At 43.9% G+C, this 19,961-nt stretch overlaps 2 protein-coding genes across 4 annotated transcripts in view; one reads left to right on the top strand and one right to left on the bottom strand.

Annotated features, from left to right (window-relative positions):
* Nucleotides 1-3,404, top strand: part of Jak1 (Janus kinase 1) — a 119,632-nt gene extending 116,228 nt beyond the window's left edge. Inside the window, exons 23-25 of the mRNA XM_060365968.1 lie at nucleotides 951-1,068; nucleotides 1,478-1,588; nucleotides 2,151-3,404. Coding sequence (XP_060221951.1) covers nucleotides 951-1,068; nucleotides 1,478-1,588; nucleotides 2,151-2,246 — 325 coding nt within the window. The 3' untranslated portion in view covers nucleotides 2,247-3,404. The remainder of the gene's footprint in view (nucleotides 1-950; nucleotides 1,069-1,477; nucleotides 1,589-2,150) is intronic.
* Nucleotides 950-19,961, bottom strand: part of Raver2 (ribonucleoprotein, PTB binding 2) — a 75,980-nt gene continuing 56,968 nt past the window's right edge. Inside the window, exons 8-12 of one of the 3 annotated variants that reach the window (XM_060365970.1) lie at nucleotides 19,743-19,854; nucleotides 17,452-17,672; nucleotides 16,028-16,136; nucleotides 14,193-14,329; nucleotides 950-5,333 (exon numbers count right to left, since the gene is read on the bottom strand). In XM_060365970.1, coding sequence (XP_060221953.1) covers nucleotides 5,187-5,333; nucleotides 14,193-14,329; nucleotides 16,028-16,136; nucleotides 17,452-17,672; nucleotides 19,743-19,854 — 726 coding nt within the window. In that variant the 3' untranslated portion in view covers nucleotides 950-5,186. The other 2 variants (XM_060365969.1, XM_060365971.1) reach the window with 2 other exon arrangements.

Genomic DNA, 19,961 nt, shown 5'->3' with positions numbered 1-19,961 from the left:
CCAGAGCACTCTCCCGGGGAGAGCTGCCTGTGTTCTGCAGGTTCACCCTGGTGCCTCTCATGCAAACACATGGCCCTCCGTACCAGCAAGGCATATATACTTTTTTGTAAAAAAGAAAGTGTTTTGAGGCCCTTGTTTATGCCAAAGGCTGGAGATATGGTGACCCAGCCAATGAGTCCTGTATTATGGTTGAGGCAGCCAATTTTGTGGAGCAGTGGCACAAGCTTTGGGCATGGCTTTTGAAAGATGTTGCATGTTTGTGTAAAAGCTCAAAGATTTGGGGGCCTGGGGAGCTGGGGGTAGAAGGAGGCCTGTGCTGTGCTGCTGACAAGAATGAGAGGGGAACTGAAACCGAGGGAGTCGTTGGGCAGGTTTGTAGTGGGTGGCTGAGTCAGAGCTGAAGAACCCGAGTTTGGGAGCCAGGACTTCACCCCAGTAGAAGCCACCAGGAAGTTGAAGGATAGAGTTTGTGCTGAAGGTCACTATAGTAGGGAACAAAAAAGTAACAAGGGAATCCAGTTCAGCTGCTTCAGTAACCCAGGTAGGAGCCACACGACTGGGAACTGGTGGTTGGGAGAGTGGGAAGTGGATCTGTCTGAGGAATGTTCAGGAAATCAGTTCTGGGGTGCCTTGACACCTGGCATGGGCACTTGGACATACACCAGAGAGGACATTGCTTCTGAGTTTGCAGGGATATGACTTGGGACTAGTCTTTAGGGGCTGTTCCCTCCCCAAAAGAATGTTCCCTGGAACACGAGGAACACAAGTCTTCCATTTGAGGGCAAGTAGCATGCTGCTGTGAGCCATTAGGTTGCTGTTCACGCGTCAGACATGAACCGTGGCAGCACAGATGGACTGACTCTACAGACCACCAGAGAAGTGGCTTTCCTCGGGTACCTACCCCGTCATTTTTAGAGGAAATAAGGGCTCATCCCCTGCTTTTCTTCCAGGTACGCTCCGGAATGTTTAATCCAGTGTAAGTTTTACATCGCCTCTGATGTCTGGTCTTTTGGAGTGACCCTGCACGAGCTGCTCACCTACTGTGACTCAGACTTTAGTCCCATGACTGTAAGTATTAACCACCCCAAGCCCCTGCCCTCCTCTCAAGTTTTGCTTTTACATGGAGTCCAGTTAGAGTGCCACACAGAGAGGGTTGGAGTCAAGTTCCATTTGGCCTGGCTCGTTACTTGGCAAGGTCTGGCAAAGTTTGCCTTCACAAGTGCAGAATTTCTCTTTGATGACCCAGATTTTTAGGGTGAGGGCCAGCTTAAGAGGGTGATGAGCCCTGAGCAGTGGGCAGGGGCTGTGTTTTCACTTCACCGACAGCTGTGGTTGTTCCCTCAGATGTTGCTTATAGACCGATCCTCGAGAGCAAATAAGGGTTTTAGATTTTCATTTATTGGAGGAGAAAAGCTTTGTTGCTTTTGTTAGTTCTGGAAGCTTCACCTTAATTTTGTTTGGTTTTTATTTTACATAGTTGTTCCTGAAAATGATAGGCCCAACTCATGGCCAGATGACAGTAACTCGGCTTGTGAATACTCTGAAAGAAGGAAAGCGCTTGCCCTGTCCACCCAACTGTCCTGAAGAGGTAGGTGTGTCCCCTTCGTGGGAATGAAACTTCCTTTTCAATATTTTTAAAGCTTGAATTACCCATATTAAATGTTAATACCATTTATGAACATTTTTTTCTGTTAAATTATTCAGATACTCCATTCTTTCATTTTATGGAGAGGCAGTTTTCTAACATTCTCAAACTTATTTTCTTATTCTCTGGTAATGTTGTGTTTTCATGTGTATGCTGTTGCGTGCATGTTTACATGTGTTTGTGGTGTGCATACAAGTATACATGTTTTTTAATGTGTGGGCACTTGTGGATGCCGGAGATTGATGTGCTGCGTCTTCCTTGGTTGCCCTGGTTTTGTTTACTAAGGCAGGGTCTTCCTGAAGCTAGCCCTGCTATCCGGCCAGTTTGCCCTACAGCTGCTGCACCTACCTGGCCTCTTTCTATGTGTATTTTTGTGCCATGGCGCTGAACTTCTGTTACACTTGGGGGACAAGTACTTTATCCACTGAGCCATCGCTCCAGCCTCTTTTTTTAAATCTCACAAATATGTCATTATTTGTATTGTTCTTGCTTTTATTTTTCATAGGTTTATCAGCTTATGAGAAAATGCTGGGAATTCCAACCATCTAATCGGACAACCTTTCAGAACCTCATCGAAGGATTTGAAGCACTTTTAAAATAAGAAGCATGGGTAACATTTAAATTCCCATTTATCAAGTCCTTCTCTCCCAAGCCATTTAGAAACTTTTTTTAAATGAAAAAGTTTGTATTCTGCCTAAAAAGTTGCTCAACAAATACTTGAGTTATGTATACATGCATATGTCACACTGTCACTCAATGTGTGAAAGTTTCTCTTTAAAGTTGCCACATCTTAAATTTCGTGAGGAATAACAACAACCAAAGTACTAAGAATGTGCAAAGCACTCCTTTTGGAAGTACCGCAGCACCAGTCGCGTAGCACAGGACTTCTGGCACTATTTTGCTGGCATATTGATCTTAGATAAAAACTGGTGGACTTGGCTGAAACTCTCCCTTGCCCTGAAATCTTAATATCTATACAGTGATAGTCCAATTGAGTAGGTACCACTTGGTATACTATAGTTCCTATTAAAAAAAAAAAATCTATTCCTGCTACCCAGTGGGACTGCAATCTCAGGCTGTCTCTGCAGTAGCCCAGCTGCTGTTCCGTTGGCTGAGCACTGGTACCCACTGTGGGACAAACTGGTTCTGCAGGAGATAGCCTGGCATAGACACTCTGCATGGGACTTCTTGAGAACTGGGCCTGTGCCCATGCTTTCCTGCACAGCCTGCTTCCATCAGACTCCTCTGACCTGGGCGCTATCACACCTGCCTTTAAGAATACCAGTGCATACCTCTTCATAACTACTGCCTGGGAGCAAGCTGTCAAACAGAAGACAACACCATCTACAAAAGCTAGTCGCCGTTTTGACCCTCACCCTATACTGCAAAACTACAAAGAGAAGACCCAGCCAGAGGCACACCAGTCCGGAGTTCAGAATTCACGAGGCAGGTCTCGGTTTGCTTGGAGGTCTCTAGGTAATCAGCAATGTTCAGTTTCTGATTCAACGTGAACCATAAAGTTCTTCATGACCAAGAGTCTGGCAAACTTATTAATGCTGTCTAGTACTTGTTTGATATTTTCAGCTTTTGAGCCCCCTCCCACAAAGAACTTAAGATCACTTTAGTAGCAACAGAACAGTTGCCATTTAAATTTGTTTAGTTGCTATATATCGCCGTAGTCCTGGTTTATGTCAAACCTGTGGCCTGCTCTGTATGCACTTTGTTTACTCTTTATACAATAAACATACTGAAGACTTCACATGCGTGTGCCTTTAATACTAAGCTTGCATTTCAAAACATTAGGTGACATAGAAAAAGAACAGCCGAGATTTCTGGGGTTGGTTGTAAGGACCTTGCACTGACATCACTTGATTTGCACTTCTCTTCTGTCGAGTAATATTGGGCACAGACTGCTATGGAGGACCCACAGGTAATGGAAAGCGTCTTTACATTCCCTCTGCTGTTTCCTCCTCGCTTTACAGCTCCAATGTAGCCGTCACAGTCCTTCCCATGCTCCGTTCACGTGAAGACAGCAAGAGGCAGGGGAAGTGCAGGGCCTGGACAAGCCATTAGTCACCTGCTGTGCGCCTCATAGTGGCCAGTCATTTATAGGTAGTATGCTTAGGATTGTCTTAAATTTTCAGCTGTCATTTTTCAATGAAAGCTGGTATATGTAATAAATTAGACCAACTAATATTCATTATAAAGCATATAACATGTAGCAGTTTTAGTCATTACAATTAATGCTGGAGATCTATATCGTAGTCAAAAATGATAAGTCCCCCAAATAAAGTATTTTAATGATCTGATCCTACAGACTAGGATCATTGAGACCCCAAACTTTATTGGTTATAGTCTCTTTACGATGAACAAATAGACATTTCTAGATGGAAAAAGGTCCCTCTCAACGCTAAGATCTTCAGAAAATGGTGAGCTCAAAAGTCACATTAATAAAGACAAACATTCTTTCAGAAGTAAATTGGATTAAATATCCATTGTCTCTCAGCCTAACTACCAAAGAATGACTAATAAACCAGAGTGAGGTAGAGCTTATTAGCTCAGAATTGTCCCATACACTCCCTCAGAAGTGGCAATGTGGACAGCTCTGCCAGGTCATGGCCCTGTCTACTGAGACCTTCACTCCTGTATGTGTGAAATGGCATAGAAACCTAGCCTCCATGCCATCCACGTCTTACATAGATAAAAGGAATAGGGAGACAGGTCAGCAAACCTTAGGAAGGACGGGAGAGGCGCTCTGTTCCCACTGTGTAATGAGTGAGCTTCACTGTGCTCCAGATGCAGTCTTGGGGACAATGAGATCGCAGTTCCGTGTTGAAGTTCTCCCTTAGCCCCAGACATTTAGACATGTCATCACTGGTTCACGGGCAGCACAGAGCGAGGTGGAGAATTCCACGTTGTCTGTACTTTGCTAACCCTTGCATTTACTTAACCGAAGTTACTTTTCCTGTAATACTGTTTCCACAAAAGGTATAAATTGTAAATGACACCTCACAGGTTAAGCATCTGAAGTGATGTCGCTGTCACTCTGCTACTGAGTTGGTATTGAGTGGCCTTGTGGCGCTAATGGCGTCAACACGAGAGCGTCTGTCTAGTACCGCCCTTGCAGTATGAGGACAGACAGATGAGGGTATTCTAGGGAGAGTATGGTAAATGCACATCGGCTGATAAATTCATCCTAAGGCTAAGGAAACAACAGTTTCCCATTTATTGCTTCAGACTTTATATGATGTCAAAATTGTTCCCAGGCCCGAAACAAGGACTATTGGAATGCTGAGTTTCTGGTGAGCGGAGTCGTTACCACATGGATTAAGACACATGTAATGCTAGTGGGAAATGCCCTCAGCCAGTGACGTTTCTTATTGCTAGTCGGGTATTTGGCTGATCTGCCTGCTGCATGACAGTTCCTTTTAGGAAGTCAGAAACCCGTATTGAAAGGATATGGCTAGTGTGAATGAAGTTAAGGCAGCGATGAGCAGCAGCCCCTCCGGAGCACCGCCGCAGGTGGCAGGAGCCACCCAGCTCAGTACACACGCTTCTTTTTCAAGTAGGTCTCTGTGTAGCTCACTCCTGTGTCCTGAGGGTGCTGGCCAGCGAGTTCTACTGGGCCCGCTTCTGGGGCAGAGATGAGATAGGAGGAGCCTCGCTTCTCATTTCTCAGAGAAGATACCTGTGAGAAAGGCAGTAAAGTTGTCTGTAAGATGCCTCAAAGACACCTCGAGTTGGTGTGACTAGAATCACAGAATGCCAAAACTATCAAGAAATGCACAAACACCTTTGTTACAAGAATTAGACTTTCAAATCTTTCTTATAGAAAGCACCTGTGGAGAGAGCAGCCTCCTGGAATACAGGAGGCCCTGTATTCCGTCCCAGCACCACAAAACAAAGCAGTCATATCCAGAACCCTTCCAGAACACGAGCCAGACCTCTGAGCCCTCACCTCAGTCCTGGGATGTGGGAGAAGGAAACTGCTCCAGTTCATACCTGAGTCAGTGTTTCTGATGGAGGAGGCAGGCTGAAGAGTGGACCTGTATGAGGAAGCATGTTAAAGTCTGCCTCCCAACTGGGCAGAAGAACTGGTTGAGTGATGTCGGGGAAAATGATGGCACTATCAAGAGTAGTGGGCTCTCAAAACTTTGGGGCCCCAAATGATCACTTTCGAGAGTGTGGTCCAGAAGGGGCCTAACATTTCCCGTAACAGGCCATTTGACAGCCCAGCCTGAGGTGCTTGCTGAGGCCATTGCACAACCCAGATACGCAGTGTGAGAAGAGCTGGCAGGGAGGCGGTCAGCCTAACAATGCTGGAGATTTCTCCCATGCACTGCCTCAGAATCAGCAACTGTCCTTTTTAAAACCTTACAAGAGAAGAGGCTGCAGCACGGTGACAGCCTTGTCCCTCCATCACCCTTCAAGAAGAGGCATGAGCGCTCATGGGTTGCTCAGTGGCACAGCAGTTGCCTTGGGTTTGATTTGATCCTGAGCATTAAGAAAAAAGGGGCAGGGGGCCAGAATGACAGAACACTGAAAGCTAGGCTCCCTGCGTTGCTAGGCTCCCTGCGTTGCTAGGCTCCCTGCGTTGGTATTTACTCCTATAACCTTGGTCCAGGGCTTGACTCTCAATCTGTGGGTCAAATATCCTGCATATCAGATATTTACATTACCATCATAACAGCAGCAAAGCCAGTTAATAAAGTAGCAATGAAAATAATTTTAGCTGGAGGTCACCACAAACTGTATTAAAGGGTCACAGCATTAAGAAGGTTGAGAACCTCTGCACTATGGAATATTCATAAGGCCAAACACTGATTAGCATTTGCTTGGAAATCATGGAGGAATATGGATGAAACTCAACTGGCTGTAGGTTGGGAGTTGGTGCTGCCTTGCTGCTAGCCCAGACTTCTTTTCTGGCAACTTTGTCTGAAATAGACACTTGCTGGTTGCTGGACCTCACCCCACTAACACAGTTGACCCTTCCGGGAGAACAGCCTTACCTTTCTTCCTCTTACAAAGCAGCTGCCCATTCTGTAAATGAGATTTTCCCAAAGATGAAGGGTAAGAGGCAAATGCATGTCACAGTGGCCAGAACCCTCCCTATACCTCCCTCCCCATACTGTATGGTAATCCGTGTGTAAGTTTCTTAAAGCGACAGCTTGGACTGTCCCCTTAGAGGTCAGTATTCTGCCAAACCAGGTGGACCCTAGATGTTCTTATCCAAATGGTTCTTCCTCATCCACAGAACAAACTGAGATTGAAGAGATGAGCATGAACATCAGAGTTGCACAGAAAAACATTAGTAAGAACAGGAAATGAACATGGCATGGGTGCTTACACAGAAGTGGGAGAAGGATGATTCTGAGGCAGGGGGATGTCTGAATTTACAGCCAGCCGTGGGCCATATGGTAAGATCATGTCTCAACAATTAAAGTGTGGGCTGGAAAGATGGCTCCATGGGTAAGAAAGAGCACTTGCCCCTTGTCTCTGGGTTTCTATTAGGACAAAACACCATGACCAAAAAGCAAGTTGGGGAGGTAAGGGTTTATTCAGCCTACACTCAGGGATGCAAGCAGGGCAGGGACCTAGAGGCAGGAGCCGATGCAGGGGCCATGGAGTGGGCTGCTGCTTACTGGCTTGCTCCCCATGTCCTGCTCAGCCTGCTTTCTCAAAGAACCCAGGACCACCAGCCCAGGGATGGCTCCACCCGGCCATGAGCTGGGTCCTCCCTCACTGGTCACTAATTGAGCAGATGCCTCACAGATGGATCTCATGGAGGGTTTTCTCAGCTGAGGCTCCTTCCTGTCTGATGACACACAAATCCAGCAGGTATCCCGCTCTTCCAGAGGACCAGGTTAATGTCCCAGCAACCATACTAGTGAGCTCACAATCCTTCCTAAGTCCAGTTCGAAGGGATCTGACACCCTCTACACACACACACACACACACACACACACACCCCTCCACTGCTTTGGTGAAGCTGCACTGGGATATTTACATTCCCCAAAGAATCACTGACCCATCGGTGTGACCACTTTCCAGAAAACATTCGTCTTCAGCAGAGCTCTCTCCGGGGTGCGGAAAAACTGCCTAGCATGATTCTGCCCTAGGATTCTGATCTTTGGGATCACAACACAGGCTGAGACAGGGTGCCATAACATCACTAAGTTTCCTAGTGCTTGAGTGGTCCGGAGAGGAATCGCTCTCCACTGTCCTCCAACCTCCCACAGGGGAATGCAGCATCTTCACTCTTAGATATTTATTTCACCAAGAAGATGAGAAATCCACGGTTAGTGATTTCTAGACTCTTCCTTTACCCCCATTCCTTGCCGATCTCAATCAGCCACGTAATTTGTACCAAACAACATTCTCCCCCACATCCAGACTTGTGTGATGACCAGGCAACAGCAAACATCACCCTGGAACCGTCATACAAACTAAGCCTCCTCCCAGCCCTCCACAGCCCATTCCACTCACGCTCCTACCCATCCAACAGTGACAATTCCATTTTCTAGGCCCCAGACCTTGGGCCATTCGAACTTCCACCCTCAGCCTACTGTTTTCTCAACCCCCTTCGTTCCCTGTCAGCCACTGTGCTCCAGGCCAGGGTCCACACAGCAACACTGGTGCTACGCTCTGCAGTCACAGTGCAGAGTACAACCCTAAGTACATACACGGGCCTAATAAGGTCCTAACCTGTGTGTCCCGTCTCAGCCCACTGTGACATCACTTTCCATGTTGCTCAGGCCTCTCCTGCCTGGGCACTCGGCCCCTATCTTTCTTCTCCTTCCTTTATAACACGGCAAGCATGTTTGCCTCACGTACCTCTGCATTTGCTCTTCTTACCGTATGACACAGACACCTGTGTCTACAAACCTCATACTTGCCCCCAAATTCACCTGCCAGAAGTCACTGTGTCACATTTTTAAAAGTTGAGAATCACCCACATCTCAGTGGCCACCGCTGGAAAACATATACACTTAAAGTTCATGTAATGGTACAATTGATGAGTGTCCCCGAAAGGTCTACATGGGTCTGCAGATGCTGTTGTCATGGGCATTTTGCACTATTTCTCCACTAGGTGGCAGCATTAGGCTAAGGAGAGCCCCAGCCTCTTCACAGCTTTTTTTTTGTTGTTGTTCATTGCTGGGTTTGTGCCCACCCCAATTCATCCCACATTCTAGGGCTGATTCCCTAAGGTTGGGCAGCCAGCTTTCCACTAGGAAAGATCTCTGTAGCCAGGGAAACACAAGACTATGGCTCAGCAGTGCAGAACACTCCTGACAGTGAGCCAGGTGGCTGCCAGCAAGCCAAGTGTGGAAGGAAAAACCCATCACAGAAAACGGTGAAGGAATTCCTAAATTATCCCTCAAATTACTGAAACTAGTGATTTTGTTATGCTAAAAAGCCACTGATAAATGCTGGCCTGTTACTTCCAGTTTAATAAAAGGGACAAGGGGGACATTCTATTGTTTTGTCAGATTATAGTTAGAAAGTTATCCTCGCGTATTAAATAAATGTTTAATAAGCTGGCTCATAGTCTCCTGTAACAAGGGCTCCTAACAGCCATCTGATGCAGACAGACCTGGTCATCTTTACCTCAGAATCTGAAATTTCAAACTGTGTATGTCCAAATTAAGAAGATCCTTCAGATTATAACACTATTGGAGTTTAAAATAACTGCATTTGTTTCTGGCTTCATTTTTCATAGTTCACTTCAAATACTTAAGATATGTAGGTTTTTGGAAAAAGCAGCAGCATCTCAGTGGTGATCCTAGTAACTATAGCCAGTAAAATGGGTAGGGGAGCCCATTTAAAACTGGCTTCTAATTAGCTCTAGACGAGAAACCAGCAGTTTAACTTGTCCACACACTTTGAAACTTCGGAACACTAAGTAAATGTGCTTCCTCTATTTAGTAGAGTTTCCTCTATTTAGCTTAGTTAAGGTTTGTTTCTAAAGTATCAGAATCCAGGGGCTAGCAGGATGGCTTAACAGTTAAGGGTGTACACTAATCTTGCAGAGAACCTTGGTTCAGTTCCCAGCACCCACAATGGACGGCTCCAGCTCCAGATCTGATATACTCTTTTGACTGGTTTCCAATCCAATCTCTCTTCTTCCTGCTGCTTTATTAGTAGGGAATCTTTTCTTCCTGTTTTTCTAGTCCTGTGCTTTTACCATCTAATGTGATTTTTAATATCACAAAACAACTTCCAGGTGGTGGTGGTGCAGGCTTTTAATCCCAGCACTTGAAAGGCAGATCTCTGAGTTCGAGGTCAGACTGGTCTACACAGCAAGTTCCAGGACAGTCAGAGCTACACAGAAAAACCCTGGCTTGAAAAAAACCAACGAACCAACAACCAAAACCAACAACCAGTCAAACAACCAACCAACCAACCAACCAACCAACCAGAAAAGAAACAAAACCAGACCCCACGTAACTCCTGTCAGTTCTAGAATGACTCAGTTCTTTTTAAATGTGTATCTTTCTGAGATCCCGTATCTGTCACGATGTCTTTATGTGGCTGCCACATTTGTTTTAATGGCATTCTTTCCTAATATCAACACCTGGGCATCGTGGATCTGCCTTCCTTGTGTAACTTTTAATTTTGTCTTATGTGTACAGGTGTTTAACCTGCTTGTATGTCTGTGCACTGCATGTGTGTGTGGAGCCCAGGGAGGCCAGAAAAGGGTGCTGGATCCTAGGCACTGGAGTTAAGAGACAGCTGTGTACACTGCCGTGTGGGTTCTGAGAATCAAGCCCAGGTCCTCTGAAAGAACAGCCAGTGCTCTTAACATTGCTCTGTCTAGCCCCAGCTTCAGAAAAATTTTTAATTATTGGGTAGGGAGAATGGAAAGTGTAAAAAGCATGAATTCCATTATCTTCTTCTGAAGAGGTTATTTTGTTCTAGAGCAGTTTCTCAACCTTCCTAATAAAGTGACCCTTTAATACAGTCCCTCATATGTCATGGGGAGCCCCAACTATAAAATTATTTTTGCTGCTACTTCATAACTGTAATTCTGCTACTACTGTGATTGTAACGTAAACATCTGTGTTTTCTGATGGTCTTAGGCGACCCCTGTGAAGGGTCAGGCAAAGGGATCATGACCCACAGGTTGAGAACCACTGTTCTAGAAGTTAAATTTGCTATGCTCAAACTCCACGTCTCTCCTCTCCACTAGGCTTCACTGGCTATCAAGCTGTGGCTCTCTTGCCATCTCCCTCATACCAGAGCTTCAGTGGTCAGCCAAGTGTGTTTGGGCCATTTCCATGGTGACTTTGGGGCTCCTACCCACATGAATCCCTCTGTCCCAGGACCTCTCCCTTTACAGCTTCCTCTGTGACTTCTCAGGCCAGCAGGACTACAGATTTTGAATAGAGAAAGGGGCCAAGGAAAGAGCCACACAAACATGGCTTTCATCCAGGGGAATTCACCTCTGCCTGAAGAGTTTAAGTTAGCCTGAGTGACTCCATTTTGAAATGAGGAGCCACCTTGAGCAGGAGCTGAACTCAGGTACCAGGAAATATCACAGAATATGCACTTGGCAGAAAACAAAGTTAACTCTCCTAGCAACAGCCTCTAGGAAATATCATAGAATAAATACTTGGTAGAAAATAGAGACAATTTCCCTGGCAATAATCAATGAGAATTGGTTGAGAAAATTCTCCCCACGTTCCAGATGTAGTTTAGAAGAATGACAATTGTGATTATGTAAAAGGTCACCTCGCCCCTATGGCTTTTACCCAATCCTGTAACATCAAGGCATGAGCCCCCTGCTTGCTGTCATGGAAACCCCCTGCTTACAGTTTTTCCCTTTAAAACCCCCGCTCACTCAGGGCTCGAAGTCCCACATGTCTACTGTTGGGTCAGTGAGACCTGGGTCCCTCCCGAGTTAATTTCTCGTAATAAAGCTCTCTTGCTCTTGCATCAAGTCATCTCCTGGTGGTCTCTGAGGGTCCCATAATTACTGCTTATTCCCCAAACTTTCAAATAGCAGTTACTTTTTTCAAATCTCCAGGTCCTATCAGGGGCTTCTGCAAATAACTTCACGATCGTGAGAAATACCAAATCCTTAAATGTGACAGCTTTACCTAAAAGGGAGATCATGTCATCTACTATCCTTCTCTCCCAGTCCTGAGACACAAAAACCTGAACAGAGTTTCTGGGAGTTACTACCATAGCTACATGGATTTTGCTGTCCAAGAGATCATTTGTAAGCTGCAAATGTGGAGGGTTAACTGTGCCTTTGCCTCTCCCACTTGCTCGATGAATAGGGCAGTTTAAAACTCACAGGCATGGTGGAAAGATGAGATGTTTAATGCACATATTAAATTATACATACTATATACTACATACATACACTATATGTGATATATATATACATATATGCATGTGTGTGTGTGTGTGTGTGTGTGTGTGTGTGTGTGTATCCATTCATCCATCCTAAGGGTAATTCCAGCACTGTTTTAAAAAAATGTTTAAAAACTAAGTTGGGCTGGACGTGGTGGAGCACGCCTTTAATCCCCATACTCAGGAAAGGCAGGTGGATCTCTGTGAATTGAGTCCAGGACAGCCAAGGCTACACAGAGAAAACCTGTCTTGAAAAACAAAACAAAACATAAAATAAAAATTAAGTTGGGCTCTAACTGAAGAGTAGCTCACTTGCCTAACAGACACACAGCCTTTGGCTCAATCCCTCAGCTCTGATGATGATGATGATGATGATGATGATGATGGTGATAAATGCTTACACTGTGTTCTGCCACAACCTAGCATTACCTAGGAAGAAGGATCCTCAACTGAGAAACTGCCTAGATCATACTGGCCTGTGGCCAAGTCTGTAAGAGACTGTCTTGACTAATGATTAATGAGGAGGGCCCAGTACACTAGACAGCACTGCCCCCACCCCACCGCAAACACTGGTAGACAGATAGACAGACAGGTATATATATAGCTGCTGAGCAAGCCAGAGAGTGAGCAGCATTTCCTCTGTGGGTTCTGTCACCAGGTTCCTCTGCCCTGACTTCCCTCAATGATGGATTTTGATCTGGAAGTAGGAGGCAAAGAAACCCTTTCTTCCCCAAGTTGCTTTTGGTCATGGCGTTTATCACAGCGACGGAAAAGCAAACTAGGGCATGTTGCAAAGGAAGTGACATGTATTTAAAGTACAGAGATGCAAGGCTCTAGCTCAGAGCCTCTCCACAGGTGAGTGTCAGTCTCTGCACGGCCCCCGAGCATCAGCTTAGCCACCCCAATCTAACAACAGGATCTGCTGAGTCAAAGGAGACCAACTTCAAAAGTCAAACTCCAAATGAAAAGCTCGGTACAAAAAAGACCTTTGAGGCTTAAAATACACATTCCTCTAAATTCTTAAAAACATTATACTTTTCCTGCTTTGGAAAGTAAACTTTGTTCTCCGTGAAGAAAGAAAAACTGGGACTGTATGGGACTATATTTTGTGAATATTATTTTCACAATGGATCATGAAGATTTTATCACGTGTTTACACATTATTTTATATCATTTTAAATAATCCAAGTTGTATTTTCTGGTAAATAATTTGCTTGCTCAGTCTTATTTGAATATTTTGGTTGTTTCTAATCTTCACAACTATGTGTTATTCATAAGTTATTTTATTTATCTATAATTTAACTTTTGTTCATTAAATATAAATGTAATCAATGAACAGTGCGCTTATCTATGTCATTTCTGAGTACATTAACAAAGCTGGAACCTTAAGCAGGAGAATGTCTTCCTCATGACATCAGCTCTGAGCCCCCCACCCCCGTTCTTTAAATTAAGCAGGCCACTACCTAACCACATCAGTGGAACTTCTGACCATCATTTAGAATAATATTCCACACATTTAACCAACTGCGTGCTGGAAATATTTGAAAAACTCTGCACTTGGACAAACACAAGCAGCGTCTTGGCTTTTGCTCCCTAAAGAACAGAATATTTCCACAGCATTTCCATTATATCAGCTATTATAAGTAACCTAGAGCGGCTCAAAGAATGAAGGAGATCTGCTCAGCAAGACTGCACACACGACACTAGAGAGGTGAGATGTGAGCATCCAGCAGGGCCCTGGAGCGCACTTCCCATAGAAGCTGAGGGTTGGCTCCTCTTTTATGCTACCAGTTTGGTACACAGCTGGGTGTGGTGGTGCCCACACAGAAGCCCAGCACTTGGGAGACTGAGGCGCTGGGAGTTTAAGGCCAGCCTGGGCTATGGCAACACTATAGAAAATACGTAAAGGAACAGAGGTGGCTATGGACAACAAAAAATACATGGTGGGCTGGATGTGGTCTGTGGGCTGTAGCTTGAAGACCGCTAGTAAAACTCTAAGAGGGAAATATTTGGTGTAACATAATACTAAATAATTTCTTGAACCTATTCCTAAATTTCAAATGATGAGCAAGAGCGATCACCCTCTGCATCCTCACAATGCTAAGGCAGTCATGGTCTGCACTCAGAGGCCGCAGAGTAGAGCTGACCCAGTTCCTGCCTGTACCGTCGCGGCCTGCGCACTATTTACCTGGGCATAATCCTCGAAGGGTGGAGAATAAGCGATGCACTTCTCCAGTGTGGGCTGGGACTCGCCTCCCTGAGAGATCGCGTCCAGAAGGTTGCTTGCAATTCCAGTCTTCTGTGGCAGGCCTTTCCCTGCAGCAGCTAAAGGTAAGCACAGGACCATTCAGTGATTCTTTAAGTTACAAACAGCACAAAACACATTAACTCAGCTTATTTCAAATATGCTGCCAATATATATTTGTGTTTATTTTCTCCAGGAGGAATTACCTATCGTTTCATTCATTTCAGCAACTGAAAATGGAAGGTTGTCACAGAGGTAAAATAATTATGATGGAAGCCTCTGATATATACACACACATATAAATATATATATATATTTCTTTTTCTGTATTGAGACTTGAAACCAAGGCCTCAAGAACGCTAGTGAAGCATTCTACCTCTGAATTCTGTATATACTCAGCCCCATAGACAGATAGTCCACAACACTGGTTTTCAACCTTCTTAATGCTGTGACCCCTTAACACAGTTCCTCATGTTGTGGTGACCCCCCTCCCCCAACCATAAAATTATTTCATGACTACTTAATTTTGCTACTGTCCTGAATCATAATGTAAATATCTAATACGCAGGATTATCTAACATGTGACCCCTAACTGGGTCCCAACCCACAGGCTGAGAACCACTATTCTACATGAAGGCATAGAAAATGTAAATTAAACACCCTTATTACAGCACTAGTTGTCAATATCAATTTTCAGGTGAGATCAGTGTGCTCCAGATATACTAGAAGTACACCTAACTTTTTTTTAAGCTTTAGGAAAATTAAAATTAATGCTGAAGGGATACTTTGTAAAATGGCAAAAAAATGTATCTTAAAAATGACACTCATCTTTAACCTCCTTCCTTGCAGTTTACAATTTCCCCCAGGTTAAGATCAGAGCTTTAATAGTGACTGCAGTCATGTGACTCACATCTTTACTTTTTCCACTTAAAATTCAGCTTTAGAGGCTACTTCATAAATGAGTGATGTCTGATTTCTGTTTAGTTTTCAAGACAGGGTTTCTCTGTGTGGCCTTGGCTGTCCAGGGTTTGATTTGTAGACCAGGCTGGCCTCAAACTCATAGAGATCTGCCTGCCTCTGCCTCCTGAGTGCTGGGATTAGAGGTGTGCACCACCAAGCCCCGTTCTGATATATCTATATCTCTATCTATATCTATCTATCTATCTATCTATCTATCTATCTATCTATCTATCTATCTCTATCTATCTATCTATCTATCTATCTATCTATCTATCAAGTCACAGTGTTCCGCTCTGCACATCCAGCCTCTCTCCTGTTGGGCAGCATTAATGTGTTCCTCAGTTTCTCGTCTGATTACTGTATTTTTTTGCGGGGAATGTGTTTGGGTGAGAGCTGACTCCTATCAGCTGAAGGCCATGTAGAGTCCATTGCTGCTGACTGGTAGTCACATAGCTAACGTGTCTGGATGCCTTGGCCAGGTCACTTAGAGGTTTCAATCTCTACTTTAGAATGATTCTACCCACACTGAAAATGACTATAGTGCTTCAAGCAATGTGTTACCTTCATTATTTGCAATCATGCCTTAATAATTGAATGAAATTATTTTGCCCTTAATAAAAATACTGTTGTAAAGATTTTTTAAGTGTTTTAATTTTCATAATTTCTTTCAAATAATGGACTTATTGGTAAAGAGTAGGCTCATAACTTAGGGCTTAGTTTTGTCAACAGGTATCCTGAGCTTCCGCTAAGTCAAGATTAAAGTAGAACTCATCACAGTATCTTTGGGGAATCTCAGGGCTAACGCAGGCCTCACTTACATAGGCACACACTGGGTAACACACTTGCCAAATTCAAATACGGATTTGTACTGAGCCGAATTTCTTTTGGTGGTTCTCCCAAGAGTGAAGTCTGATTCTTAGAGGCAGCCTATTCACCAAAAACAAAAGACGGAGTGCTTAGTGAGCAGAAGAAGAAAGAATGAGGAGTCACAGTACATCACAGGCACACATGGAAAAGTCACAACGGAAGTTTTGTTTCACATGACTAATACATGCTTATTAAAGATACTCACTAAAAATAAAAGTTTATTTATTTATTCATTTTTCAATATATCTCGTACAGTGTGACCTTCGTGAGCCTTAGCTGGCCATGGTTGTGAATGCCTGTTAAGTCCAGCACTCAGGAGGCAGAGGCAAGCAGACCTCCAAGTGCGAGGCCAGCCTGCTCTACACAGCAAGCTCCAGGACAAGACTGCACAGAGAGACCCTGTCTCAGCAACCCCAAGGAAAGAGAAATAAATGGTATCACTCTAGCTACAGAATTCTACAAGTGAAGCAGAAGCTGAAGTGCCCTGCATCTTCTCACTTCATCTCAGAGAATTCACCTTTGCAAGAAGAAAATCAATTCCGTATCTTATTTCTAGTGATACAGGGATTAAGATTATAAGATTTAAATTTATTATTATAAGATTTAAATTTCCCATCATTTGCCTAAAGCCAGATGACACAAATGAGGCTTGCTCACCTCTAGACCTAAAAGTAATGCTAAGGGGGGGGGGAGTTCATGAACTATCTCTTCGATTACAATGTTAGATAGGACACTGGAAATACTGGCTCTCCTGTATTTTCATACAGGAGGTGCAGAAAAAGCTAGGATGGAGGTCTGAGCCTTCTTTATGGCCCATCTTTTCCTGAAAGGCTTCTTACTCTTTACTCTCTGATCAGACTTTTAAGCCACAGTTCTGATTAATATAAGATAAAGCTAGTAGCTTAGTTTTCTTTTCAAACTGATTTTTTTTAAAAATAGGCACAATGAAGAAAGTGCAATCACGAGTGTGCATTTCAGCTTTTGAGAGTCACACCCTTTACGTTCCTGATGCTTGCCTGACCAATACTGCTGTGTTTAGACATCTTCGTAAGCCTCGGCGAAATCCAGGTTTGCTTGTGATGTGCCTGTAACATGGCAATGGATTCGTTCATTCAGTTCATGTTTGCTGTGTGTTCACTATGCTCCAGGGACTGGCTTAACATTCAAATGAGTAAGAAATTAAACCCTTAACAAATTCACAGTAGCTCAAGAGAAGTCTCAGATCAGAAGATGCTGAAACCACAGTGGGGACAGTCACCAAACACCAACCAACTGAACGAGATGGAACAAGGCCACAATTCAGGGTCTAAAAGGAGAGGAGGGGCAGCCATGGGACTATCCACTTCTCTGTGTGCTTCCTTGCCCTTGAACCTACCTCTGTGCCTTTCGGCTGGCTTTGCTGTGTCTTCTGGTGACCTGTCAGTGGGCCTCCAGTGGGAAGGCCTGGGAAGGTCTGCAGATAATGCTTCAACCCGGAGAAAGTAGCTTCGCCGATGCTCGCTGGGGCCGACTGCTTCTCCTGAGGGGTCCCACGCCCCGGCCTGGCTTGCCCAGCGGGGAGCTGCTGTGGGAAGAATGGCAGCATGCCCAGCCCAGCTGCCAGGGTCGTTTGAGTTGGAATCACATTAGATGCTGTAGTGAACCACAGAGGCAAAAGAACCCTGGTTATACAAGGCCCAGTGGGCCCTTCTGTGCCTCTGAGAGGCCTGAGAAATCCAAGAGGTGAGGGCAAAGGTTACAAATTCACAAAAAAGCAAAAATTGACATCAGTAATGCTTTTTAAGTTTTCACTAATTTCTATAATAACCTCAATATTATATTTTAATAACATATTTAATTATCATTTTAGAAACATGTCTCTTTTTGACAATTAAATTATACTAATACTTAAAAATGTCCAACCATTACAATTTGGTTGCTCCCATATTTGAAAACAGTAATTGATTCTTGTGTTTAAAGAGTTCTTCAGCATTTCCTGAGGTTAATTTGGATCCAAAAGTAGCCAGGCTAGCGAGCCTTCACCAGCTGCTGGGCACTGGTAGCACCCTTCTCTTCAACTCGAGTTCAGTGCCTTTCTATGGGTTCAGTGGTTTGAAGATTTAAGTGTGGAAAGCCACAAATAATATAAATGGCACTATTTTTAAGTGGAAAGATCTGGTATGTAAACACTACTCTGCCCCTGTTGGCCTTGAAGTTAATGCACAGGAATAAATTAGTAAGTTATATATTTTTATTTAAAGGAAAAAAATACTGGAAAGAAAGTTTTCATAGGAAAACTAGGTATCATTTTTATTTGAAAAATCATTTCATCGGGGCTGCCTAGATGGCTCAGCACAGGCTGTGCTTGGCCACAGCCTCAGTTTACATCCTGAGGCCCACAGGGTAGAAGCGATCCAACTCCCACAGGCTGTCCTCAACATTCCACCTGGACACGAGGGCACATGGGGGCCCTGCCCCCCCCCCCAGTAAGTGAACATGCAATTCTAAAATTAAAAATAAAAATGTCAGCCAGGCACAGCGACGTGTACCTCTCAACTATTCCGGAGCTAAAATAAGATCACTTGAACTCACAAGTTCAAGATCAGCTTGGGCAAGAGGCCGAAAAGAAACTAAAACAGTTCATCTCGATGACTTAATCAAATTTCCATTTTACGAATTCACTGAACGGGTTTGTTAGCTGGGTGAATACTAGCCCTGGCTCTTCCATCTTTTGGAATATATTTATTTAGACAGTGAATTATCAGCATTCTTAAAACAGCAAATGTGATACAAAAGTACCCATTGTCTAACATTAATATGAGCATTTTTGTAGCTTTTAATCATAGAATCAAAGTTTATAGAATGACAGACCCCATCAAACAAATAATAATAATAAATATGTAATTAATAATAATTATTATTATTTGGCAATTTAGCCATTGCCTGGTCAACTTCAACAGTCAGGATCAACTGAGTTATTTGGTCATTTGGTTACCCAACTTTGTATGTGCAAGAGACTAAATGTGTTATTTATGCTTGTAGAACTTATAGTACCAGTGGTGCAAAGCAAACCCTTCAATCAAGCTTCAAACTGGAAGTGCTTTTCCAAGTTATAATTTAAAAAAAAAAAAAAAGCTGGCATAATATTATTTCCTAACTTACAATAAAATAAGAAACCCTGGTATTCTAAATTTTTTTCTAAATAATTCTAAAATTATTTTTCTAAAATAAAAATGTCTGCCTATCATGTGCCCAGAGCATGTGTGTCAGTTTTCCTCCAGGTAGAAAAATGATTCAAGTCAACAAGGCTTAACTCACAAACAATGGCTATTCCTTTTATAAGGGCTGGGGACTTTTTACTCAATGGAATTGAAGTGGAGATGTGAGAAATGAGCCCAGTGGACGGCGTGTCGGCGTCAAATGGAGATATGTCTTCTCCTGGCACTGCTGTGAACCTTCATAAAATATTAAAGCCTATCCAGCAGGGACCGTCTCATCTTGGCATGGAGGCAAACCCATTAATAACGTATCAATATTAAAACCAGGCAAGGCAATGGGGCTCTTGAAATTTTAAATGACCAAGATTCAAATTTAATCATCCTATAAATAAGAGAGGGATCGAGGTAAATTGTCTTCAAGTCTGAAAGCTGACGGCATTAAGGACTTCTCGGGAAACAGGTTATTTACTTTTGTGTGCTTCTCCGTGCTGTCCCAGGTCCGTTTTCAGTGGGAGCGCTGACCCTATTGCCAGGGCAGGCTGCAGCACCATGGCGGGAGGCTCTCCCAGCAAGCCAGGCTTCTGCAAAAGAATCGGAGAGAGGAAGACAGTTTCCCGCGGTGGAAACACACAGCCCACTGGAGACAGATACACGCGTGCAGCTCCAGCACCTCGTCAGCAGGCTGAGT

Source organism: Meriones unguiculatus, chromosome 12 (assembly GCF_030254825.1).
Source record: "Meriones unguiculatus strain TT.TT164.6M chromosome 12, Bangor_MerUng_6.1, whole genome shotgun sequence".
In the NCBI taxonomy this organism is placed as follows: Eukaryota; Metazoa; Chordata; class Mammalia; order Rodentia; family Muridae; genus Meriones; species Meriones unguiculatus.
Note: the sequence above shows the minus strand (reverse complement) of the source record. Positions and strands in the feature narration are given on the sequence as shown.